This window comes from Plectropomus leopardus, chromosome 12, assembly GCF_026936395.1.
Source record: "Plectropomus leopardus strain MGB_pleo_1.0 chromosome 12, ASM2693639v1, whole genome shotgun sequence".
In the NCBI taxonomy this organism is placed as follows: Eukaryota; Metazoa; Chordata; class Actinopteri; order Perciformes; family Serranidae; genus Plectropomus; species Plectropomus leopardus.
The window spans coordinates 31961731-31988949 of NC_142187.1; the positions used below are offsets into that span (position 1 = coordinate 31961731).

The 27219-nt window shown below is 39.0% G+C and overlaps 1 protein-coding gene and 1 long non-coding RNA gene across 3 annotated transcripts in view; both read right to left on the bottom strand.

The window, feature by feature from the left end:
* Positions 1 to 3010, bottom strand: part of st6galnac5a (ST6 (alpha-N-acetyl-neuraminyl-2,3-beta-galactosyl-1,3)-N-acetylgalactosaminide alpha-2,6-sialyltransferase 5a) — a 79921-nt gene extending 76911 nt beyond the window's left edge. Inside the window, exons 1-2 of the mRNA XM_042498198.2 lie at positions 2567 to 3010; positions 944 to 1153 (exon numbers count right to left, since the gene is read on the bottom strand). Of these exons, the coding sequence (XP_042354132.1) occupies positions 944 to 1153; positions 2567 to 2581 (225 nt within the window). The 5' untranslated portion in view covers positions 2582 to 3010. The remainder of the gene's footprint in view (positions 1 to 943; positions 1154 to 2566) is intronic.
* A 16578-nt stretch (positions 3011 to 19588) lies between these two features.
* Positions 19589 to 26295, bottom strand: LOC121950978 (uncharacterized). Of its 2 annotated transcripts, XR_015778138.1 has the most exons (7): positions 25110 to 26295; positions 24943 to 24997; positions 24600 to 24721; positions 24439 to 24503; positions 23901 to 24202; positions 20197 to 20305; positions 19589 to 19967 (listed from the first exon to the last, which is right to left on the bottom strand). It is a non-coding gene; the product is annotated as an uncharacterized LOC121950978 (long non-coding RNA). The 2 variants fall into 2 exon arrangements; XR_015778137.1 differs by having other exon boundaries at positions 19589 to 20305.
* Between the last annotated feature and the right edge of the window lie 924 nt (positions 26296 to 27219).

Consider the following 27219-nt stretch of genomic DNA (forward strand, 5'->3'; position numbering starts at 1 on the left):
ATGCAAAACATCCACCCTAAGTTTCAGTATTTTTCTGATTACACACACTGAAATTGTTTTTTTATGTATCCACCTGCTGGTGGGCCATCAAGACAAGAGTATGCACAAAATGTTAATTCCACTACAGAAGAGACTTGATCAATAAAATTAGAATGGGACAAACTAAAAACTCAAAGTACACGCAAAATAAATTGTTCCTAAAGATGGTTTCTGTCGCTGGGGGTAGTTCTCATCACCCTGATGTTTGTTCAAGTGTTTGTTTTTATGATAAGTTCAGTTTTAATGAGTTATTCAATACTACAATAAGGGCATTTTCCACCAAAATTGACAGCTGTCACAGCAGATCCGTGCGTTCGCATTCAATGGAGCTGCTTGCGATTGGTCGGATTGGTGTTTTGGCAGGAATTCCCTCGCCATAGATAACACTACTGCACAGACTCCGGCTTTGAATGACATCACCAGCACAAGATGGCAGCAGCCGTATTGGAGATATTTTAGCTTCACTTAAACATAGCGTGGGTAAGTGGGGACACATTGTCCATCTTTATATACAGTCTATGGTTCAAACAGGCTTATTTATTCTAATTTTTTGGCAATTTTGTTTACAACTGTACTGTTTACTTTTGGAGGTACAATTTCTTACTAAAGTATGGAAGTTATATTTTACATGTGTGTGATGTCACTCTGTTGTGTTGAGATTGGAAGGTTTATTTATGGTTTAAAAAACTATAAACAGGAATGTAAGACACTGCAATGTTAGTTAAAGTAGGTATACTTGGACAAATATGGTAAATTAAAGCTATGCCAACATGTGCACTTACAGCAGCGCTCATACTTCAACCCACCTCTGCACAAGTCCCCTGGGCCACCCCAGTAAAAAGTCTGGACACGCCACTGTCTCAAAGCCTTTGGTGATCACTTTGCAGCCAAAACATCTGCTTACCTTATGGTCGATGATGCCGCTGTATCCCTGGAGGACCGGGGGGTAAGGCTTGGCCACCCTGACGGGGGCTTCAGTGGGCCGCCGCACCTGTTCATGCTGCCGGGTGCGCGTGTCGTTCGCGTCTCTGGAAGCGCCGTTGAAGCTGCCGTTGTACACGAGGAACAAGCTGGCGCACAGGAGGAGCACGAGGAGCACAGCTATCCCATGGCGCTGTCACAAAAGACACAAACAGATGCTGACTAATTATTCCTCTTGCACCGGACTGAGTTTAGGCTGCAGCCAAAAGCTCCGTGACAGCTGACAGGTAGTCTGCACCGCCATTAGTCCCAGCTGATCTGTCAACACAACAACTTCCCGGAAGTCACGTGCGACCAAAATCGGCTTGATTTCTTTCAAAAACTTGCGGAGAAGTGCAACGAAAGAGGAAATAACCCCCAAATCAACGAGAAATTAGTACCAAAGCACAAGAATATCATCTGAAAATTAGAAAAGAAAGAAAAAAAAGAAAGACACTTGTTTGTTTGTTTGTTTGTTTGTTTGTTTGTTTTTTACAGGAAATGACGTGGGGAAAAAGTGCGTGTAATTATGCCATTATTGTGCTAATGATTATTATAGTAATGCAACACAATTTTAGATGTAATGTACCATATAATTGTAAACATTAAATGATTAAACGATGTCAAGAAGTCATGTGGGACTAAAACCTTTTAAAAGCACTATTATTTTTTTAAACATTTGAAACCCGAGCAAATTGGCTTGATTTCTATCAAAAACGTGGGGAAAAGGCACTGAAAAAAAGAAATGACCCAAAAATTTGCGCGGAATTAGTTAAAAAAAACAGAGAAATTACTTGAAAATTAGTTCAAAACAACTAAAAAACATTTAAAGTTTAAAAAAAGATTTTATTTTAAGATTTTTTTTTTTAAATGTCACTATCGTAATTTCTCTAGGTTTTTTCCTTTTTCCCCCTTTACATTTTCCCTAGTTCGGGGTTAAAAACTTTAAATAGGCTAATTTGGGAAACGCCACAGAAAGCAGCACAAGGAAAGTGATGCTGCTCCAGGTTTCAAAGGGTTAAGGGCACAGGCGGAACCATGGCACTGACAAAATGTCAAGTTATTAAAGATAATGTTTACTTAGTTTGCATGTAATTCTCAGGAGCACATCGTTTACAGCAAAGCAATAAAGTAAAAGTTCATATTCTGACCGTGTGTAAAAAAACCCCGAACAAATTACAAATGCATATGCAGCTCGTGATACTTTTATCTTTTATATGTGCACCTCTTTTTCTCAACGTACATTAATGCAAGAAATGTTAAAGCTTCAAAAAATATTAATGCACTTTTTTTAGATTTAAGCATCTGCATTACACGCAGGAAAAACAAACAGCCAGCGCGCTGTGCTCCATGCGGTAGTGTTTATTATAAGGAGAGAAAAAAGCCGGGGCTTAGTGCCGAACAGAGCGCACAGCTGGATGTCCATTGTTCAGATCCTAATCTTTTGATCCGACAGAGCGCACACAGCGGCGCGATGGCGATCCGAGCGCACTTTCGCAGAACAATGCTGGATGTAAAAGCGAGCGCTGACACTTTGTCTACATGTCTACATGACAGAAATCTTTACCATGGGTGTCTTCATTTTGCGGCGTCTTATCGCTGCGGCTCAGTCACTCCACTTTCTCTCATCGTCCAGCGGCATCTGTTCGCATCCCGGATCCACTCCGGTCCGTCCGCGCTGTGCCTGCTGCCGCTGCTGCCTGTGTGTCTTCAGCGCGGAGCCCAGGCGCAATTCATACTGTGGAGACCGAGGCGACAGATGTTCACTATTGTACCTCTGCTGGGTCTTAAAGCCCCGCGAGTTCGCGGGTCTGGAGAGCGGCGGAGGCGCAGCGCAGTTAATTAAAGAGACTACCTGCAAGAGGGCGATAAGGCCGTTTTGTTTAATGGTTATTTCCTGCTGAGCAGCGTTTGATGGGAATCTCTGCTCGGATTACTCTGGAGAGCAGTGAGCCCACGCCATGTCATCTCCTGACGTCTGCTGTGGGAAACATGAGGTGGATGCACGAGGAGTTAAACAGCAGATTATAATCCTGCAGAGCAAGCGCACCGAGTCTGTTCGTCAGCACTCTAAAAAGTAATGCAGGAGACCTGTCTCCACCGCCTAATTAAATGCATGGTTGCAGGATAAAAATTCTAATTTGATCAAGATGCAAACATAATTTCGATGAGTTGTGTAAACTAATTATAGTGTGCAATTTAAACTCAAATATACGTGTGTTAATTAACATTAAAGTTGTCCTAAGGTCATGAAATTCAACTTTTCTTCATCTTCAGTTCAAGATTTTAAGTCTCTCCTAGGAGCAGCATTATTGGGAATTTATCCAAAATAATGAGGAAATGTTCTAAAAACTTATATTCATATTTACAATTATAATAAATTTATATAAAAACCATGTCAGAAAAAAGGTCATATGTCAATAGGTCATTATTTTCAGTTAATTTTTGTGTAACTTTTTTACTAATTTTTTGCAAACTTTTGGGCAACGTCTTGTTAAGTTGCGTGTTGCCTTCACCCCTTGTTTTTGAAATTAATAAAAACAATTTGCTCAGGTTTCAAAGGGTTGACTAGTTTGCAAGCACACAGATAGCATACAGACATAGCACAGTATATTTGGTTTACTTAAATCACTAGCTGTCTTCTATTGATTTAATTAAAATATGCTACACGAATAAGGTGTCACACAACCTAAAAACCACTGAGGCATCTTTTCTATGTTTTTATGTAATATGCATTCTTAAACGCTAATCTGAAAATATTTTCTTTTCTCTTACAGATTAATTTGATTTAGCTGCATTCAAGACCTAAAACACACAATATATGTTTCAGCTTTAAAACAAAAGTCAGCAAAAATATTTTGCATCAACATTATACACATACAGTTCTGGTGCTGAATCTAAAGCGCACATATTTTCCTTGTTGGTTCTCAGTAGTGCATACATGTCCATGCTGTGTGTGTCTGTGTGTGTGTGTGTGTGTGTGTGTGTGTGTGTGTGTGTGTGTGTGTGTGTGTGCTGTGGCCACTGTAACTGTGTACAATAAGTGGCTATTTGTATTGTAAAGCTATACTGAAACAGCTACCACTTCAAAACTAAAAACTAAAACCCTAAACTCTATGTGGAGCCCTGAGAATGATGCATTTAATGTTTCAAGCAGAAGCAAAAGCAGTTTTGCATAAATATTAATAAACTTTATGTAAGCTGCTGAATACTTTTCAAAACAAAGTTCAAAAGGCTTCACAGAGCAGCGGCAAAGAGAGAAAACTTCCAAACCAAAACACAGCGGGAACATGCAAAGACACATTTTGGGGACTTTTTGATTAGAATTCACAACTGCTTGTGTTGAGACAGCTCTAAACAGCTCTGCAGAAGGTTTTTAGCTCAATATATTCATTATACCGCTGCTAGTTTTATAACACTTTAATTTATGGTGTGTTACTTTCTATAATTTCTAGAAATTGTACTAACTGTGTGATTGATTGGAGTTTTTAGGGGTTTTTTTGTTTTGTTTTGTTTTTGCTTAGTTTACCAGCAGCTGTGGATTTTCAGAGAAAGTTCCTTGAAGGAACTGCTCTACTGAAACCAAGTAAATTGTATACTGATTTTTTAAAAAATTTTAAATGCAACACTTTCGTTTCTGAATGGTTGGATGTACTGCCAAGTTCACTAAAAAGACACTGGTGACATTTTATTTATCGTAAAATACATAAAAGCAGTTCACAGGCAACAGCTCTGGTTGTCATTCTTGCAGTAAGCAGCCAATGGCACGCTTCCTCACAACGTGAGACACCTGTGGCTTTATGCTGCATGATCAAACTGCACAATTTAGAGACACATTTTATTCTGACTCATCAAAAGGCACACCCGTGTGGAGGATGGATTATCTAGGAAAAAGAGAAGTGCTCAGTAACATGGATTTTAACAAACTTGTGACAAACATTTTACAGAAAAATCTCTATTCAGTGCATGAATAAAGTCTAACAACTTTAACACCAACATGTGAAAAATTGGAGCAAAAACAAAAGTGCTGTGTTTAAATTTTTTTGTTCAATGTATTAATCATTATTTTTTTTTTGTAACTCTATGTTGAACTGTATGCTTGCCTGTAGAAAACAGCACATTTTTGCAGGTATATATTTTGCATATACCTGCTAGGCACTGATTACAAGACTAGGTCAATTAATTCATATGAATCATTAAGAGGTGCACATTTTTAACTTAATTAGTGTCAAATTACATTGCTCTTTTCAGAACACATCATAGAGCATCCTTTAGGAAATTGCAGTTTATTGAAGTAATGAATCATAATCAATCAATAATATTTTACAATAATTTAGGTCATAGTGATGCAGTCTCTCGGAAAATAAAACAAATTAAAATGAAAAAAGAGAAAATTACAGCAAAAGTATTGATAATAGGGTCATACAATAAGAAAAAGAGAGGAATAAAAATGAAGTGACATGTTTGTAAAAAAGGGATTTAAAACAAGACACTAATGGAGGTATAGCCTGTCAGTTTGAATGTAATTAGCGCCAAATTGCATGTTGATTTTCAGAACACAAGAAAGGAACTTATTCGGAAATTATAATTAATTTAGGTAATAAATCATTAGCAACTGATAATATTTTACAACAATTTAGGTCATAGTGATGCAGTCTCTCTGAAAATAAAACAAATTAAAATGAAAAAAGAGAAAATTAAGGCAAATGCACTTATAATAAGACCATAAAATAAGAAAAAGAGGGAGGAATGAAAATTAAGAACCATGTTTGCAAAAGCGGAATTAACAAGACACTAATGGAGCTATAGCCTGTCAGTTGGGAAGTAGCTGTTGATTTCAATAATGAATCATAACCAACTGATAATATTTTACAGTATTAAAGATTGTAGTGATGCAGCCTCTCTGAAAAACAACACAAAACAAAATAACAAATCTAAATAAAAAGAAAAATAAATAAAGAGAAAATGTAGTCAAGTGGACTAATAATAGAACCACAAGAAAAAAAAGAGACACAAACAAAAATGAAATACTATGTTTGTAAAAAAATGATTTAAAACAAGAAAATAACAGTGTTATAGCCTGTTGGTGTTAATGTAATTAGTGCCAAATCGCATAGTTCTTTTCAGAGAAGGTCATATAACTTATGAAGTGACTGTTGATTTAAGTAATGAATCATAACCAATCGATAATATTTTACAGTGTTAAAGATTGTAGTGATGCAGCCTCTCTTAGAGACAAAACATTCAAATTTAAAACAAAAAAGAGAACATGAAGTCAAAAACAGTGATCCTAGAACCATGAAATAAGAAAAGAAGATAAAGAAAAATGAAGTGATACCATGTTTGTAAAAGCGTGATTCAAAACAAGACAATGATGGAGCTACAGCCTGACAGTTTCATCTATACTACAGATGTTAAACTCACAGAGAAGGTCAGATCGCCTCTTTTACAGCCCGGCCTCTCGATTAACTAAAAGCTCCCTGTACTGCCTGAAGGTCTCATGATGGAATTTGACTGGAGATGTTTGCTATACGTCAAGCACAAGACTTGAAAGGTGATCAATGAAATGTTCAAAATGATGATACTGAAACATAGACCAGCGGAGCGAAAATAAAAACAGAAGAAACGCAGCCACGTCTTGTCGGTTTAGTTAGAAGTCTCGTTATTGCAGTCTGAATACATGTAGAGAGGAGAGGGAATTCTGATTCAGACAGAAGTATGGAGAATTACAATTTTTCTTTAAAAAGAGGTGATATAAAAGCAGGTTTCACCTTAACCAGGTCAGGATGAAAAACTCTTGGTAAAACTTTTCTGGTTCATAAAGAAGAAATGAGGATGAAAGAAATAAGTTCTGGGCAGCTATACTGTAGACACACGAAAATAAATGAGAGATTATAAATAATTCTAATATCCTTATATTAATAAGGATAAAATGACTTTATCATGCATTTTAGCGAATAACTACGTGCAAATTCAGGGCCGTGCCCAGATGTTTTCAAGAGCCGGTGCCCAAGCCCTCCCTATCCCCCGGATTTTGGATTATAGCAACAAAAAAAAAAAACTGTGTGGCACACAAACATTTATGATACCTACACTTTTTTTAGCAAGATAATCTCCAAAAATTAACATGGCTTTCAGGATTTTTGAGGTATAAAGGAATCGCCAGAAGTAAAAAGCTAACATTAATAGTTATTAATAATAATTAATAATTATAGTCTCTTATTGTTTAGTCTTTTTTTAAAGACACATAAAAGCTTAAAAGTATGTAAGTGGGGTATTTACTGATGAATTTTATGTTTTACAGCAAAACATTAAAGTCTCTTTAGCTTGTGTTACCCATCGGCCTTATTTCAGACTTCTAACAAAAAAAAATCCCTAAAAACTATTGACTTCGAGACAAGGGAATCAGAGGTGCTAAAACGTATTTCTGTGTTTTAGGACTCATTACTGAGGTTCTCTAAAGACGCTGTTGTTTGCTAATGTTTACAGCCTGGTCTTGATAGCTTATTTCAAGATTTATGACAGCTCTATGTGTGGTGATCTTTTTGTAATATACCCTTTTATATTTTATTAGATAACAAAATGCCAAACTCACAGCTTCAAAACGGCAGTCCAAAAACCATTAGGTGACGTCAATGTACATACATCCATTATTTAGACAGTCTGTGGCCTCCACACATTAAGCCAGCGCAGAACAAACAGTTAAAGCTCATATAAGAATGCATTAAATCTGTAGTCTGCTGTGTGTTTCACCCCCATTTGCCAGCGATTGTGTGTAATCTGCTTATGAAAAAAAAAACAGGTCCTCATGGGAGATACAGGAGAGACTTCCCAGAGGCAATAATCCACATCAGTGTCGCCATCAGAGTCACGGGGGAATAATGTGTGATAACACAGCGTAAGGTTGGAAGGCTTGACAACAACAGTAACAACAACAACAGCACATCAGAAAAATCGTTTCATCGAAGGCCGTCTTTGAAGTGTGCACTTACTGAAGGGCAGCGAAAGGGCAACTGGATCTCTGCGCCTTAATGGGGAAATTTATGAAATTTTGTAAACAGGCAATAAAAGGCACTTTTAGAGGTAACTGTTGCATAAGCCTCCATGTGTTTATGCATTTACTTTGTGGCTGCGGTTACACTGTAGAGCAAGATAATATTTGTGACATAAAACTGTAATACTGCACAATGACCGGACCCTTCAGTGTACAGCTTAAAAGAGAACCTGTTTTTTTATGCTAATAAGTCCTCTAGGGAAACAGGACAGAAGTGTAGCAAAAGTTCAACCACCACTTAGTAGAAAACAGGAAACCTATATGGCAACAGAGTTATGAAACTGCTGCTTTTTATCTACAGTCCCTCGGTGGGAGTAAAGGATAAAAGAGAAAACTGGAGATTAACCCAAATCTTTCATATAATATATACAAAATTTTAATGCAACACATTTGTTTTTGCTCCCATAATTCACAAGTTAAAGATCTACTGGTCTGTGGTAATGAGGCCGGTTGGATGTACTGCCAAATACACAGAAACGACATTGGCGACAGTCAAAGATTTTTAACCTTTTGAAAACTGAGCAAATTGGTTTGATTTCTTCCAAAAACATAGAGCGAAGGCAACGAGCAGCTTAACAAACATGGCACAAAGTAGTAGTAAAAGAAAGTTACAAGAAGATTATCTGATTATAAACAAAAAGAGGAAGAAAAATAAAGAGAAAGAAGAAGATAAAGAAAACAAGAAAATTACCTTTAAAAATGCTGAAAACTGTTTTTTTCAGCTGCAAAATTTTAAATATAAAATTATTATAATTATAAATATAGTTTTCTGGACATTTTTCCCTTTTTTGGGTAATTTTCAAATAATGCTTCATTATTGTTTCAAACTTATTTTTAGGTACCTTTTACTAATGTCTTGCAATTTCTGGGATATTTCTTTCCAAATTGCCTTTTATCTGTATGTTTTAGAAAGAAAACAATCTGCTCAGATTTCAAAGGGTTAAATAGCTTGTGAAAGGCGTCTGAATGCAACACAAGAAAACTGATGTCGACCCAGGTTTCAAAGGGTTCATTTAAACCTGTGAAAAATGGGAGCAAAGTCAAAAGTGTTTACATTTTATGTTCAGTATAATATGAACACAAAGTGCCTGATGCGTCCTCATACACAGGGATTTACCAAATGCTTTAAATTCTAATAATTCATGTGGTTTATTGTGGTATTTAGTACTTCAAAAAGGATTTAAATGAAAGCAAATACTATGATTACCACAGCCCGAATGGTATGCGGGTGTTTATACATTATACATGACTCTGCTGTAAGATAAAGGGATCAAACCTCCAGTGTGAGTTTCTGGAAACTGTTGTAAAGCCACAGACAGAGAAGTCAGAGCTAAAGAAGTAACCCTGCTTGTTTCTTTTCTATGTGATGTTAAAAGACTGTGCTTGTAATTCTGCTGGAGTAATCTCGCTTTACCGCTGCCTTTCAAACACAGAGACACCCGAGGGGGGAAGCATTCAGGAAAAAAAATGTGCACAAAATCTCAAAATAACTACAGTTTTAGTGAACTTAAACTCAAGTCATTTTTTAAAAACAAGTTTCACTATGAGTATTCATCAGGGGCAGGCGCCGATCACTGCTGTGTGTGGGCGGCTTGGCGCTCTCTACTCTTAGCATGACGATGAGGCCGTGAGCAGTCATACAAATTTAAAATGCAATCGCCATGCGAACGAGCGAACACAGCTGCAGCACCAGCAGCATGTTGATCGATGTTAATGGGCCTCGTAACACAGAGGTTACTGCGCTCACGGAGCTGCGTCTGATCGCCAGGGCCAGCTCGATGATGATGATGATGGTGTTAAGGGTGAGGTTACTGTGAAAGATGGCTGCTACTGCCAAGCACGTGGCAGTCGGATGCTGATCAGCAGGTGTTTACGATGCCTATAACACGCAGGAGGGGCCTCGGCACCTACTTATTGCCTGTCGTAGGCCGTTACATGGTTGATTGTCTAGGGTCCGCATGGTGCTATATTTCTCCCTTTTATGTTCTCTCTAATCCTCCACAGATCTGATTTATGAGTGATGGCTGCTCCCTGTGGTGCTGCAGGAGGAGGACCTTGACAAGGGAATCTGACTGGCTTTTTGTCCTTTCCATAATTAGAGAGTACATCCAATTCACCCCGTTCATTACCCCTGGGCCCGGTGACAAATGATGAGGACGCCTGTTTTAATGCAGGCTCACTGTCCCGTTCGGGGTGAATGAGCAACAGCGCGTATGAGAGGATGGGAGACACAATCTCGAGGAAGTTCAGTTATCATTTTACAGAAAATGTGTGTGTGTATGCCTCTTGGAAAGTACTCTTATGCGTCACCATTGGGACTGAAAGCACAGGGAGATTTAAAGGACCACAATAGACACCAAAAATTACATTAAAACATTTTTTAAAGGTCCCATTTTGATTTTTGTGTCTTTTTTCATTATAAAGCAGGTATAGGTGCTATGCAAATACTGTGAAAGTATCAAAACACGTGATTAAAGAGAAATACAGAAGGTCTGTGTTCATAAACGAACCTTAAAACGAGCCGTCAGGACTTCTGTGAAGTTGTGATGTCACAACTGTACTATGTAAAGGTAGAAACTGCAGCTACACTGCTGTTAAAGTAATTTATTTTGCTACAATATTTTTATAACATGTTTCCACCTCTAGTCTCCTGTTTAATTCTTTCTCAACTCTTGTATGGCCTTTGTTCGGGTTTATCAGTATTCTGCCCCACCACATCTTTATGACTAGATTTTTTTACTTTTTAAAATTGATAAAAACTTGCTTCAGTGTAATTTAATGGAGAGGTGTGGGCAGTGAAGACCTATTGCTTCTCTTAGCACTTTTCTTATTGTTCATTAATATTAATAATCAAAACAACAAATACCAGGTGATCATTTATCACTGTTGTGTTTACAGCTTGTTTTGCTGCTCTGAAGTAGCCCAAAATAATCAATTAATGCAAGTTGAAAGAAAGGATGAAGTGACATTGTCATTAAGAGGTAATGCAGTGCTGACTTTTTACATCAGGCTGCACTTACACCTCCATTACCATTCAAAGAATTATAACCCCCACGAAATTAATGGGAGCAACATATTCACAACTCAAGCTATATTAAAAGGTTTTGTGTCAGCTAATTGATTTTCACATTGTGACAAAATTAATGGAAAAAAAATGGCAGCAAGAAAGGTAGAAAAACAGATTTAGAAAGCAGCATTACTCAAACACAGACACAAATAAAATTAACAACATTTTAGGGTTTCAACTGATGAAAATGAATGTGATGACTGATCATATATATAAACATAATGTAATGCTGGTTTTCAGACTTGTTTATTCAAAAACCATGTTCACTAATGCCTCCATTAACTTAAGAAAAGAAAAAAATAACAACTCAAAGGTCAACTTAGTAGCTTTTCTTGAGGCTTTTAACCACATATGACAGTGCTCTTCAAGTGTCATTGTGAGAGCCAAAAGTGGGAATTAAATCACTTGAAAGCAGGTTGTTGTTCATGAGGCTGTGATGACTTGTCCTTCACAAAAGACGGTCTCTGATGTAAGATGTAATTATCTTTCATGATCTTTCTCCAGCTCCTAGGATAGTAAAGGACTGACCCACTCTGCTCTCTCTATGACTGGTTAGTAGTCATTGTCTTTGTTGTTTGGATTTGTTTGTTTTAGGCTAGAGGAGTGAGAGGTTTTTAGGCTATGTGTGAGAATGTCAGGGTGAATCAGAGGCTGAGTAAGGAAGGTTAAGGCAGGTTATTCCTCCGCTATCCTAGGAAATGCAAACCTGGTCAGTGACTTTCAGCGCTTCCAAGGTGGTAAGGGGACTTTTGTGTTGAGATTATTTTATGTAGAATCTGAAAATTAAATGAACTTACATGCTCAAAAAAGTCTTTCAATTATAGAGTTATCTCTTGCTTATTTTTTAAGTTAATTTGGTGAAAATGAAAAACATATGTATATTATTTTTCTCTGAAACTTAATTTAAAATATGTAACTAAAATGTTTAGGAATATAGAAAAAAGGGGGAAACTGTCCAGGGAATATGCTAATAATTACTATAATAATATATTTAATTTTTTTTTCAAATGTATTTAAAAAAAGACTATGCCTTTTTTCTATTTTCTGCACTGTTCTCAGATAATTATCTTGTTTTTTCTTCTCTTACTCTTTTTGCTTATTTTTGAGTAGTTTTCTTGAATTTTTTTTATTTTTTTATTTTTTACAGATTTCTTGCTAAATTTGGGCTAGTCTTGTTAAGTTGTTCATTGCCTTCTCCCTGTGTTTTTTTGCAAGAAATCAAGCCAATTTGCTTTAAGGGTTAAAAAACATTTTCTCATGGGCAGTGATGTTCTTTGAGACCTATCCACAGACTTTGGTGAGTAAAATTGGCTTAGTTTCCCTTTAAGGAGTTAATAATGCAAAAACTGTGGTATGGTCCATTAATTACTGGAAACTGTCTATTGTGGCAGTTGAAACTGAACATTCAGCTAAAGTTTGACCACTTAAATCTCTGCAGGAACGTCGGGTTGACTCTTTATGTGATAAACACATTGTTAACAAGATAATAACAGCTGACAGGTCATTACAGGCGAAATGAATGGATTGCATTACCAGATGGGATGAAAAAATGAAGCCCATTCAGGTTGGACTAAATTAGAAAACAAGATAGGTTTTCTAGGACAGGATTCAATTAAATGACGTCAATCATCGGGACCATTCTCATGAAAATAACCCGAAGCCCAAACAATATTTAATCCTGCCCTTTTACCCAGTAAATTAAAGTCATTACACCACAATCTGTTCACTTGGTGTGTATTTACAGTTAGTGTAGCAGGGCCAGGACATTGTCCACAGGAGGATTTATTTGCTCTCGATGTTTGTTGACTGTGGACACGTCAAGAATAGGGGTGATGGGTGTCCTTTGCTCTGGGCTGGCTTTTAATTAAATTGTTCCCTGAGGCATGATGGAAGAGGGGATCTAGTTTCAGGGGTGACTGGGCCATGAGTACAGAGGGAGACCCGGCGCTTTGTTGTGGTGGAGGTGAGACAAGTACTCACAGTCTGTCTTCGGCAAATGGGAACGCAGCTCAGTGGTGATGCATCAATGTCCTCCGACCACTTATCCAACCAACTAACCTCAAGGCACACATCGATAGTTTGTGCTGTTTGTTTCTCTATATGAATTCGTTCCATCTTTCTTATCTGGAAAAATGGCAAATTAAGAGAAACTTTTTTGCCATTTCTTGTAAACTATTTGATACTACTTCTTTTTTTAAAGTCAATAACTCTTTGGAAACTGGACTGACAGCACTTTTCTTGTGCTGTGTTCAGACCCTCAGCAAATTGGTTTTCTTTTTTAAAAAAAACATGGAGGAAAAAAGCTACTGAGTAACTTGGCAAGAAATGTTCTGCAAATTGCAAGAAATTGGTACATTTGGAATTGTTTTTTTTTTCAAGTAAGGAAATATGTTCAAATGTTTCAACAAGAGGTTGATAGCTGTTTAAAAGTGTATTCATAATGATAAAGAGCAAAGGAAACTGATATGGTGAGCTTTAATTCCAAAGATATGTATTTTAAACCACTAAAATATAGCTTAAAAAGCTTTATCTGATTTGTTATCAGGGTTTGTGCTAAAAAAATGAAAGTTTCTAACTACTTTTGGTCACTCTACATGGACAACAGTTAACATTAATACAATATTACGCTTAAAATGTGATTAAAATTTATATTAAATATGTGAATTAATAGAAAAGTTTTTTACCATTGACCAAAGACCGACTTTTACCCATCATGTTTTTTCATTTATGACATAAAGTCGGCAACCTACAATTACGTCCGAGTTGGTGAGTTGTTTTTATGACATAAAGTCGGCCGTTTATGCAAATTTTCCCTGTGGAAAAGTCATCATTCTGATTATTTGGACATCACATGAACACAGCCTTTACTTAACAGCCTTGAGTTTGTTAAACCCAAAACTTCATCCTGAAAGGCCACTTCTATCGAACAACACACCTTCGGTTTGTAACACACAGAAACTTTGAAAATCTCCTCCTGGACACAGAAGACGTTGTGCTGCTTTTTTTACAAGTTTATTTAACCATGACAAGTGAACTAACCTTGCAAAATCACTGAAGTGGTCTTTTAAAATGACTGCGCAATTAAAATCTTTGGACATGGAGCAACAAAGATCTCCCTACTGCCCAATCTCTCAAGAAGCCCAATATGTTGAGTTTTTAAAGGGGGATCAGTCATTTAGTCGTGGGCTACTTGAAAAAAAACAAAACAACTTTACTCCTGAAGAAATAGCTGTTTTTAGCTGTCAGTTAGTCATGTCATGTTAACTTGAATTCATAAAGAAAACTTTTTTTTGCTGAAAGCCCAAATATAGAAGAAAGCATTACTAAGTTTAACTTTCAGGTTTTAAATTGTGATGTTTTAGTGAAGGTGAATATGTTTGGGAAGTGTTGAGCAAATGACTTCATAAGTTTTACTGTTCTTAAAGGGATTGTTCTGTTTTTTTAAAATTGGGGTTGTTTTAAGTACCAGAGTCAGTATATTACAAACTGTGGACGTCAGGGAGGGGTCAGCTACAAAATGTACTGTATTTACCTGAGAAAAAAAATGTTTAAGTATATGTTAAATTGAGAGTATTTTAACTGTTTTACCTCAATGTCAGACAGTAATTTTCATCAGGAAAATGAAACTGTAATAACACTCTTCACAGCCAGACTCCATTAAGAAAAACAGTGATTTACCGTCACTGAACACAGAAGCTGCTGGTCTGCTGCTGCTTCAGTCAGTGAGTTAGTTTGTGTTAATGCATGACTTTGGCATTTAACCCTCTGAAACCTGAGCGTCATTGGTTTATTTCTTTCAAAAACAGGAGAAGAAGGAAGGGAGCAACTTAATACATGGCCCAAAAAATTGCAAAAAAGAGAGTAAAAAAGTAATAAGTTTTAATTAACCAAAAAAAAAAACACACAAAAAAGAGAAAATAAGACTTGGCCTGGAAAAAAATGCAAGAAATGCATAAAATCAAAAAATGTATTTTTTTTCTGTAGCATAATTTTACGTGTATAATTACAATGCCTATACATTTTTTGTTTTCTACAGACATCTCCCTGAGTTAAATATTTGTCACTCCTTTAATAAAACTATTTTCAATTAATTTTTGGGTCATTTTATTTGTCACATTTCTAGCCAAGTTGGTAATTACATTTTTCCCCATGTTTTTGAAATTTTTTTTTTAACAATTTGCTCATTTTTCAAAAGTTAAATGGCTTGTGAAAGGTGCCTGAAGGCAGCACAAGAAAATGGATGGTCAACCAGGTTTAAAAGGGTTTAAAAGGGTTTCTTTAGAATTACCAAAGTCAAACTTACTAATCGAGGCAGCTTTTAACCTGGAGCTCCAGTGTGCAGTGAGCTACAATGACATTTTTGTCAGTGGAGAAAGTAAAGCTGTCAGCAGCTTCCCTGTGGACACGAGTTGTCTGATGGGAAGGTAAACGTGCGAAAAGACTCAATATATCACACACCTAAACTGATATTGATTTTTTTTTTTGGATGGGACTTTTTTTAGGTGGCGTGAATACATGCATCCATCCTCAGTTTCTAAATGTCAGACTGCGGCCTGTTTCTCTGAACTGGGGGCGTGCTGACTGACATTTACTGTTTGTAACACACTGTCTGCAGCCCCACTTCAAAAAATCCAAACTATACCTTTAAAAGTGGCCCCAAATCAATAAATAAATCAATATGTTCACTGTTTTCTTAATGAATTAAAACTAACATGTCATGTCTCATTGATAAAATGGCCATTTTGTCAGTGAAGTATTCCTTTAAATAAAGTGTATTTTTTTACTGTAACTTTATTTATTGTGTATTGAATGGTTCAGTATGTTTTTCTTTTGCGTTTGTGTGTATGTAGGCTGCAGTGTTTGACAGACCAGTATTTGATTCCAGTCCCGAGTTGTGTTGAGGGGTTACAAGCTGCTGCTCTACATTATCCAAAATCCTTCTCTGTTCTGCTTTGTAATTGATTGTGCTGCATTTTTGCTGCTTGGGCATCATTGCGAGGTGTAATAAATGCTTATTGGTGCTACTTTTATTGCTTATTTCAGCTATAGTGCTACAACAATTTTTAACCCAATCTAAGTAAAGAACTGCATTATTTCTGCTCTCTGTTATCAGCAAATCTCAGTGTAGTGCAACCGTTTGAAAGTGTTGCCGTGCTTGCTGCCATTAGCGTGTCCATCCTCCATTTCAGCTAATGGAAATTCACATTTGGTGTACCTAAGTGCCTCTCACAAAGTGCCGCTCTAATGTCCCATTCTCAGCCCCTTCCATTTGAATCTTTATTGAAAGTCACGCTGAAATCCAAGGAAAATTCCCCTTTGGTTGAGAGGTGGATTACCGTTTGTGTGTCCAAGGTAATTTCAACAGTAAGTGACTTTCTCTCCAGTCTAATTTCCCCCCTGAACAAAACAACCTGGTCTCCTCGCTGTCCAAGCCAAGAGACTGGAGGCCAGACTCCCTTATGAAACCGCCCCCCCTCTTCTCTCTAATCCTATTCCCTGGTTAAAACAGACTGAGGTGCAGGCCAGAAGTCTGCCTCCCTCTTTGGCTGACAAATGCTTTGGCTGAATGAGTAATGGCTAATTAGCTTCCTGAATATGACTGTTTATCTGACTTTATGATCTGACTGTGTGCCAGTTTGTCTGCCTGCGTGTGCGTCGTCGGTGAGTCTGTGTGAAGGCTGAGCGTGCCCGCTCCTGACGTTAGCACAAACCCACCAGATGCTCTGGCTGCATGCTCGGTGCTTTAGTGCTGGCAGCGCGCCACCGCTCCTGCTTCACTAGGCTAATGTAAATGCACTGTCTCATCATCCCCCCCGCGGGGAGGCACACTCGTCTGCCCCGACATGCTCGCTCTCGCGGGGGGGAGCAAGTGGGCCAGATGCTGGGGGAAGGCTTCCTAGGTGGCGAGGGAGCTATTGGAGGTCAGGAGAGTGAAGGACTGCGAAACAGGGAGTGTGAAATCATTTGTACTGCTGTCTGAGAGTGCAGAAGCCAAGGTAGTGCTGCTTTTTTAAAACGGCAGTATGTTCTTACTAGAATATATAGAGCTCAAATCTCACATTCAGTGTTTTTTTTAATGCAATTTAAAAAAAAATTTAATATTAAGGTATAAAAAGACATCATGAGCGATGTGCTTTGAATCGTCAGTGCAGCTTTTTATTAATTTCTTTGTTACAGCAGGAGGTTCAGCAATGAGCATGACACAACCTTCACCTGGATGAAGTCCTAAATCTGTGCGCGTCAGTTTTCTTTTTGTGATTTGGGGACGGTATGTCCACATTTTTCTCATCAAAATCCAACGAGCCTAAATTACATTTAAAAAACCTTGTCATACTAATAGTGATATATAATAACACCAATATGTTTGGTTTTATTTGTCCAAGGTTTTAAGATAAGATAGATAGTAGTGTCTATGGTCCTCGCCTCTGGAGCAACTGAGGACGCCTGAGACCACTAAACACCTTTAAAAGACATTTTAAAACTTACCTTTTTAGTTTAGCATTTTCATAAACCTCCTTCCCCTGCTCTTTTTATTTCTTATGTTCTTATTTGTCATATTTTAATCATATTGTATTTGCATTGTGGTTATTCTTATAGTTATAGTCTCTTTTTATTGTCAAGCATCTTGTATTGCAATTTTGCACAGAAGGCACTTTATAAATAACCTTGAACTTGAAATTGAATAACTGCCTCCAAGATTTCTGCTTCCAGTCTGACACAATCAAGGTGAATACGTTATATATTTATGACTTTTTTCTTAGCTTTATTACATAGGACAGCACAGGTGTAAATGGGCAGAGAGAGAGGACGACATGCAGCAAAGGGCTGCTGTTTGGAGTCGAACCTGCAGCTGCTGCAGTTCGGACACAGCTTCTGCACATGTGGCACCTGCTCTACAGGATGAGCTACCGGGCACCCCAAATAGTTCATTTAGAATTCAAGTTTTTCATAAACTTTTCCAAAACATAAAGACCGCAATGCAACAGCTTACAGAAATAACATCTAACAGTAAATCTTTGAAAAACAGAAAAAAATAAAAATAAAAAATCTCAGCACAAAAATGTAACTCGTGCAAGTGAAACAAGACAAACTAATAAAGATTATGAGGCGAGAGACAGGGGTGAGAGTATAAGAGTTTTTGGTCAGATTGTACACTTCAACTATATTGTTGCCAACAACGCCACCTGGGGAGTTTCGCCCCAGAACCTAGTTTTAAACCAATGTCACCTTTAAGGCACGCAGTTCGTTTTACTCAAGGCAGAGTAGACACGGCTCCGTTCAAACAAGCATCCTTTATTTTAACAATCGAGTTAAAACACTAAAAACACCATTCACACAGGAACAAATCAACGGCGGGAACTAAATTAAAGCTGAGGCTTACCGGGGTGCGTGGGCTACTGACTGATGCGGAGAATCCCCAACCAAAAATATAAACACCCAAACAGACATGACAGTCACACACAGCACACACTCAGTGAGGAAAACCCAGAACCCAGGGGAGCACAGCACACGAGAGGGGGGGGGGGCCACCAGGTCACCACCACCACCACCACCGGACCTCAGCAACTAAAGAGGAAAACAAAAGGAAATTAGTGGGGTCGCAACAAAATTCAACCAACAGAAATATCCAAAACTTATATACAAATCAGAAACTAATCAATACAAACTACCAACCACAATTGAAAGAAATAAAGACAAATACTGAAAGAATAACCCTCTGCCCAACCAAAATATCAAAACCAAAGAAATTAGATAACAAATTAGGCAAACGGCCGAGAATCTAAATAAGTAACTGATGAGAACAAAAATAAAAGAAATAAACAAATGTGGGGTGGGATCTAACCCCACTATTCAATCACTACATTAAAATGGGTGAATTAATGGTGATTAAAACCTTGGTGCAGAAGCAAAGAAAATCAGGAAAAGCAAAAACAGAAAGCATAGCACCAAAAGCAGCACCTAAAACAAGGACAAAGCAGCAGCGGTAAGACAAAGCAAAGCAAAGCTGCAAACAAAGTAGCGGTAAGACAAGCAGCAGCGGTCAAAAGCAGCAAGAAAAGCAGCAGCGGTCAAAAGCAGCAGCGGTAAGACAAAGCAGCAGCGGCCCCTGTAGCTGTGGCGATGTGTCGCTTTAAACCCGCCGCACCCGATCAGCTGATGCCGACGTCACTCGCGCACTGTTTGGCAGCTGACGCTCACACACACTCGGCGGCTGGGATCGGTTAGCAGGGTCGGCTGGGATCGGTTAGCAGGGTCGGCTGGGATCGGTTAGCAGGGTCGGCTGGGATCGGTTAGCAGGGTCGGCTGGGATCGGTTAGCAGGGTCGGCTGTGTATGACACACCGGAGGAAGAGGGAGAGAATCGCGCAGCTGCTGGCGTTCACCTACAATCACGCACTTGTTAGCCGCGGTCATGACAACAGTTTACAGAGAGGAGAAACTCACTGCAGCAGGCCATCCAGGTGACACACACACACACACACACACACACACACACACACACACACACACACACACACACACACACACACACACACACACACACACACACACACACACACACACACACACACACACACACACACACACACAGGAGTCTCCGGAAGCCCCAAGTCAGCCGCTCTGCATGACACACAAACATTAGCTCTGGGCCACATGAGCCGAAAGCAGCAGGTGAGCAGACAAACCGCGTTACCTGTCCAAGCACAAAGGTCCGCCCCGGAAGTGACGTCACCGTCAGGACCAGCGAGAGAGAACCGGCAGGGAGGGATCGGCCCCTTTTATCGGAGGGTGCGCCTCTGGTGGTTGGCTGTGGTGTTGCTAATTAGGCAGGCTCACCCACAGGTCTCTATACTGCCACAATTAGAAGAACATTAAGACTGCAGAGATTTAAATATATATGACTTCAACATATTTGAACATTTTAACAGAAAGCCTGAGCACAGCAGCAGTGATGATGAAGCTGCTTGCTGTGTGAGAGAAAAGAAGAGAAGGTGGACTTTTACACAATGTTTTAATAACTTACTGGGAATGCCCTTTTTGACCCGTTTGCCACAAATATTTTCTATCAGGTTTACCTGACGAGCGCTGGCTATTGGTTGACCTGCACATCACCAGTGGGCGTGGTTTGTCGGGGTTGAGTCCTGGAGACTTCAGACTGAACGTTGCTGCAGCTGTCAAGAAAAGCTGACAAATTGACAAAAGAAAATGTGAACACATGGTGTAAAAACACAGAGCAGAGTGATTAGAAACAGGTGGAACTAATAAACCCATTCAAAATAAAACCAGAAACAAGACTACAAACAAATATTCAGGATCATGACACCAAATTGTTTTTGCATTTAAACCTTTACACCTTTAACCCCCCCTTTTTTTTTTTGCAAAAGCAATTTGTAATAGTTTTTGAATCAAAGAAATGGCGTCGTCCTGCAGAGAGAACGCCTCAGTGTGTCGTTCCAGAGGGAAGTCACAAACAATTTTGCTGTTTAATTTGAAGAACTTGTTGGATAATTATTGGCTCTTGCAAATCAGGGTGATGAGAGAGGAAATATCTGTCATTAATTTGAGCCATTCAGCAAAATCAGACTTTAGTCTGACTCTTCCAATTGCAGACAACAATCTTTGAAGTACCAATAAAGCACGTCAGTAAAAGTCCAAATTCTTGTTTGGTGGTAGCACAGACCTGTATTTTAATAAACACAGCTGCAAAGACTCCGACAGTGATTTGTTCAAACAATCACCACTTAAAAAAAGAGACAAAAGAGTTTTCCTGTTTTAAACAAGGGATTGCTAATTTCTACTCTTTCAACTGTTATCATTCATTTTTGAAGCGTCACTACAGAACAATAACACAGATTTTTATTTGTTTAAAGGTTCCATATCAAGCTAATTTCCAGGTTTATTATTGTATTTGGGGTTTCTACTAGAACATGTTGACATGCGTTAATGTTCAAAAGAGACGATTCTTCTTAAACTGTCACTTAAACAAAAAATATACCTGTATCAACCTTCTGCTGGGTCACAGTGAAGTTGACCTTTGACTTTTAGGACATAAAATATCATCATTTCATCATTTTATCTTATTAAACTTGAAAACTTGAAATTTTGTCATAATTTGTGTAAGTTTTGGCCAAAAACATGTTTTATGAGGTCACAGTGACCTCGATCTTTGATGACCAAATTCTAATCAGTTCATTCTTTAGTCCAAGTGGATGTTTGTGCCAAATTTGGGGGAAAAAAAAATACCTCAAGTTATCCCTATGTACAAGGATGAGACAGTGGAGGTCAAAGTGACCTCGATCTTTGACCAACAAAATATAATCAGTTCAACAGTGAGTCTGAGTGAACGTTTGTGCCAAATTTGAGGAAATTCCCTCAAGGTGCGTTTGAGGTATTGTGTTCGCAAGAATGGGGCAGATGTGTGGACAGACAGATGGACGGATGTGTGGACATATGCATGTACAGACAGATGGACAACACAAAATAATAAGCCACAGCTATGGCCGATGTGGAGGCATAAAGACACCAAAATCTGACTTCTTACAATATGAGACCTGAAATATTACAGAAACATTGTCCCCACTATGCAGACAGTTTTCACATTGTGACTATTTCCTCAGCAGAAAGTAGGTCCAAGGACAAATTGCAAACTTTACTTTCTTAATACAGCACTGTCCTTAAAAATCAAAACTATCTGTATGTCCACATTCCTTTAGAAGAAAAAGAGAAAATATGTTTAGTTATTTGGGTGACTCAACCCTTACAACACCGCCTTTTAACATCTCACTGATGCTAACAATGAAAAAACAAGTCTCTGTCAATCACCAGCCTTGTTTCCTCAGTTGTGCCGTGCAGGATCACAGTTCATGAGTTTTCAGATGTCTGCGCAGAGGTTTGGGACAAATAGACAGCCCCGCCACTGAAGAACCACGAAATCCTTTCATCGTTCATGCACAAGTCTTTTTGTGGAAGTAGTCTTTCGTGGTATGTGATCAGTTTGGACAGATCTAATTTTCAGAAGGCTTTTGAAAGCTTCTCTGTCTCTGCAGCGCGAGAATCCCTGTGTGAGAACAGCACCGCCTCAGAGGATTGGACAGATGAACTGCTCAACATACATCCTGTGTTTCTGAGGCAGGAATGATAACTGCGCTCATGCAATGTTTGGTTAGGAGGAGAACAACGGCTGTGTGAGGCTGTGCAGCAATTTTTACTTTGCTTCAGGGCTGAAAAAGCTGCTGTAGTTGGTGGCACATTTCCAGCAGAGGAGGTATTCATCAAACTGTCAATGGATTCCAAAATTTCACCAAGCTGGCGAGCACAGCCAGTCAAATCTTTCATGTCTTCAGCTGCCTGGCATGGCTGCAAATGCACTGTGAACATCTCCTCTCGCTGCCTGTAAAAATCATACTTATCACTCAGATGATGGGAGGCAGTTTAAGATTGACCGTGACTGGCTGTGGTATAATGGTTAGCAAAACTGGCCTGTGAAGTTGGAGCGCTGCCAGTAAATATATTCCACTGTATGAGAACTGGTCTTCACCGCCTCAGAATTCCCTGCTGAGGTGCCCGAGACCAGAGCAAGTGTTCACCAGTTTAGGCCGTGGTGAAAAAAATTATTTAAATTTAGATTTAGAGGTCGAGCAAGTGCGGGTTTCCAGTTTCTAACTTTAGCACAGGAAATTAAAAAGCACAGACGTTTGGAGTGTATGCCTTCCTCAGTGTGCAACAGGCATCCAGCTTTTAAACCTGACGCAGATAATGAGCGCTGATCGATTCGGGACCAACAGATGTAAGAAGTGGCTACCAGGGATGATAAGAATTTAATCAGACATGCTAAATTTAAGCGATTAATAGATGTAATGCTTACAAAGTGTATGAAATATGTTGCTGTGAGGTTGGCATTCTTTGAAATAAGCAAAATAAGAATATGTTTTTATGTTTTTTCAAAAACGATTGATCTGTTGTTAAATTTACCAATAATTGGTCAAGGAAAGTGCTTGAAATGTACAACCCTAGTGGCTACCTTATGTTCTTTGTGTCCTCTTAAATTGGAGTTTTGTTGATGTGCTGGTAAAGAAAGTACGCAGATCTCAAGTAAAAGTGGTAATAACATGATCTGGATACGAATGCACCCATTTCACTGAGTTTGAGTTGACTGATTCGTGTGACGTAATGACATGAAACAGTTTCTTGGCTTAAAGCGCTGTGGAGGGAACCAATTATCCAATCAATGCCAAGGGCAGGACTAGTGCTGTTATCGAGCTGTTGTTACGCTTATGCTGCATGCTTGTGATGTCAGAAGGCCGTAGTTTCAGAGTATTTTTCTATTAAGGTGTAAAGTTATTCATATTTAAGGGCGTGGCTGCTTTAAGAAACAGGCTGTCTGTGTGTCAGATCCACCTCTCACTCCTAACCTCTCATCTAAAGCTGGTCACTTCTGGCTCAAAAAAAAGATGGCAACAGCCAAAATGCGACAAACCGAAGGGTGATGTCACAGTAGCTACATCCATTATTGATACAGTCTGTGGTTGTTGACAGCCTTAAACTGGGATAGAAGATAGTTCTTAAATGACTCAACAGTAGCTGCACCACCTTTCGGGTGAAACACTTCTGTCATATCTTTTATTTTTAAAACCAGAGAATATTTAACACTGACAAACTTTTGCTCAGACAAGCTCCAGCCTTCAGCTGTGATAGAAACTTTTTAATTGAGATGACTGAATGCTGCATTTCAAGGCCTGACAGATGAAACACCAAAGTATCCTGAAATTTAAATCCTTACTTTTAGTTTTGCCCGCAGTTCACAAACACTCGAGGTCTCGGATGCTCCAACGTTGATGTTATTCACGGTCGTCTGCACAAAGATGTACATCTTGGGACTCTTTATAGGACAGGTTGAGCAGGCAGTAGGATTTAAACAATTCATCAAATGCAGCTGGGGAGCTGGTTTCCTGGCAGGGGACGAGCTGTTTGTCCAGTGCGGTGCAGTAAATGTCAGTCCTATTCTTCGCTCGGCCTACAGCGAGGAGCTACAGCTGCTGATCCTCTCTTCCCCCTCAGGTGGTCATCAATGCTGCTGCATGACTGCAAAGCACAAAATCTCACAATGAGACAGTAATGAGACCATTTCATAGGAGTGGAGCATGAAAGTACACCCTTCATACTTTTCTGTTCAGTGATGCGTACATTTAAATATCTCTACACCGTATCCTATTGCAGAACATTTCAAAATCTTACAATTCCCAGGATGTTGGCTCAGTGTTAGTTATGAGTCCCAACAGTCAAGACATAAAGAGCTTTGGGAGAGTTTCAAAATTTACCTTGTGAAATTGCATGTTTGTCCACAGCATCAGTGGGGCTGCAGGGGGACAAATTATGTCTCTGTCTGTCAGGAAATAAAGAAGACACACAGAGTTAAACAGAGCATCTGCAGCAAGAAGCACCTTTAAACTTTGAAGATGTGTATTGCGAGTACCCTTACCGCTTTTAAAGTCATCTTGTGAGTTGACATGATTTCTGAAGGTCATAGTTTCCGTGTTGAGAAGTTTCTGACTTTGTTCTTTTCATGTACTTTGAGGTTGTTAAGTGGAAACATCATGGAAGCTACAAAGAAAACAGGTTGCATTTTAATATTAAGAGCATTTAAGCAAGAGGTCCATTTTATTAATATATTTTTTATATATATTACATATTATATTTCTTTATATTTTATATTTAATCTAGGTCACTATACATGGACTGCGGTTATTATCAAAACCATATTACACTTTACACATGATCAAAAATCGATATTTATTACATGAATTATTAAAAAAGTTTCTTACCACTGACAAAACAAATGGTAATTGAGGATGTCAGCACCAAACATCAGCAGGAAGTCTTCATTTATCAAACATACAAAAAACAAACTTATTAGTGGAAGTTTGAGTGAAGCTTATTGAAAACATACCAATTGACAGAAATTTTGACATGAATTAATTCAAGAACTCACCATGCCTTTCAAGATCCAAAGAGAGTCTTGGAGGGACGGTGAGGACATCAGTGGGTTGCATGCCAGGTCTGGGCGATGTTGGAACGTCTTCATCTTGCAAAGCACACTTGCTTCGTCACTTGTGTGAACAAGGATTCATAACCTCCCTACAGGCTTCCTCCTCAAGCTGCGGTGTCTGTGTAGCAGCTGCAAGTTTTAGTCCTGGTTGTTCAGGGCTTGATGCCGAGGGTGGACTCGCTGACCTCTTGAGCTTGTTTTCAGCCGCCAAGCTAGAAATCCTGCCTCCGTGTTAGTATCGCAGGTGCTCCTCCTGTGATATTGATTTCAAAAACCTAATCGGGAACCATGACCCAGCGGATTTCTAGTACCCCATGGCTCCTTTCGCTGGACTCCAAACAGGCAGCAACAATGGAGGCACTCAAGGACACAATGAAAAGTTAAAGTCTTGGAGTTAGAGTTTGGTGCTCAGGAGTCCAAAAACATAAGGACAAAGGGTTCCTAAAACCCTAGGCAAGACACTAAGTCACAAATATAGTAAAAGGTCAAATAACACTAGAAAGACACAAAGAAAATTGCTTGAAACAGACAAACTGGCCCAGAGAAATTGGGAATGAAACAAACTAGATAGACACAGGAAGGTAACGAGGGACAGGTGAAACTAATCAGAGTGAAGGTAGGCCTGAGCGATAAAACAATAAAGGTATCAATCACGATATAACTTTTCCTCGATTGAAATATGAGATGTAGTCAATGGAATGTCAATAGAACGCATTCCTCTCATCCTCCGTCATTGTCTCCGAATGTCCACTCCGTTCTCATCCTCCGTTGGTGTCTCCGCCAGTGTCTCCGCCGGTGTCTCCACCGGTGTCTCCGAATGTCCACTTGCTCTCATTTTTCGCCAGTGTCTCCTATGTTTGTGTGTGACAGGGACATGATGAGAGGACATGATGAGAGGACATGATGAGAGGACACGCTGGATGCAGTTTGTGTTCAGTTGTAGTGAGTTTCCAGCTCGGTTATGCTGAAAGAATAAACTGATATCTGATGTTTGATTCCTTCCAACAACAAGCAGAACAACATGTAAATCTGCAGAGATCACAGCAGAGCCGTTACTTAGGGACTGTTCTGTAGCTGTGCTGCTTCCTGACATTTTGGGGAATTTTTGTCTCTATAGTTCCTCTGTAACTCAAACACAATATTATTTCCAGTATTATTTTTGTACAATTCTAGTTGACATAAGAACCACTATTCTATCAGGATCCATGCGTTGCCAGTTTACGCTGCAATGGAAGGATTTCCCAAAAAATACACTCTAGAACCTGGTTTCAAATGCTTGTGTTTTCAGGCCCCCAAAATGCCACTGTTGTGCGAACTAACTGCAACAAAAGTTCAATGTTTCATGCAAGAACCGTTGCCATGTAAACGGCCCCTAAATAATGTTGCGAAACCACCAGCAGATCACTACAAAACACACATTTGGAGCCTAAAAGCTGGGAAACATCCACTGTTACATGTAGTCTGTACACATACACTAATAAAAACATTCTTGAGGTCTTGAAAAGTCAGAATCAAAGCTCCAGTTGCACCTGATGAATTCCCAAGTGGAGCTCGCAAAGCTGAGATGTTCGGTTAACTCTGAAATAGCAAATCAACTACTTTAGTGAAGAAACATTGGCCCTTTGGACACCAGTGCACTCAGAGGCACTCCACTCCCAAAAGCTGACACCGTGTAACACTGGAAGATTTGCCGTGTACTGGGAAGCTCCCAGGGGAGACTGTGTGTGTGTGTGTGTGTGTGTAACTGTATGAATGTGAAGCAGCGTTTATTTCCAGGACACATTTCCCAGTCACTTGAGTGCACTCCCCTTGATCCTCATGCACCTTGAAAGCAGCTGACACCTCCCAGCAGAGTGTTTGACAGAGCACTCAATCACTTCTGCCTGCTGTCACACAAACCAGGACGTCATCGGCATAAAAACTAGAAAAATGCACTGAAATTGAATAAAGAAAAAAAAGGTGCATGATGTATATGGAGGAATATAAATAGGCATCAGAGGAGGATGATTGATCGTGATGAGCGGAGGGAGGCTTTCCACTGATAAGACCTTTT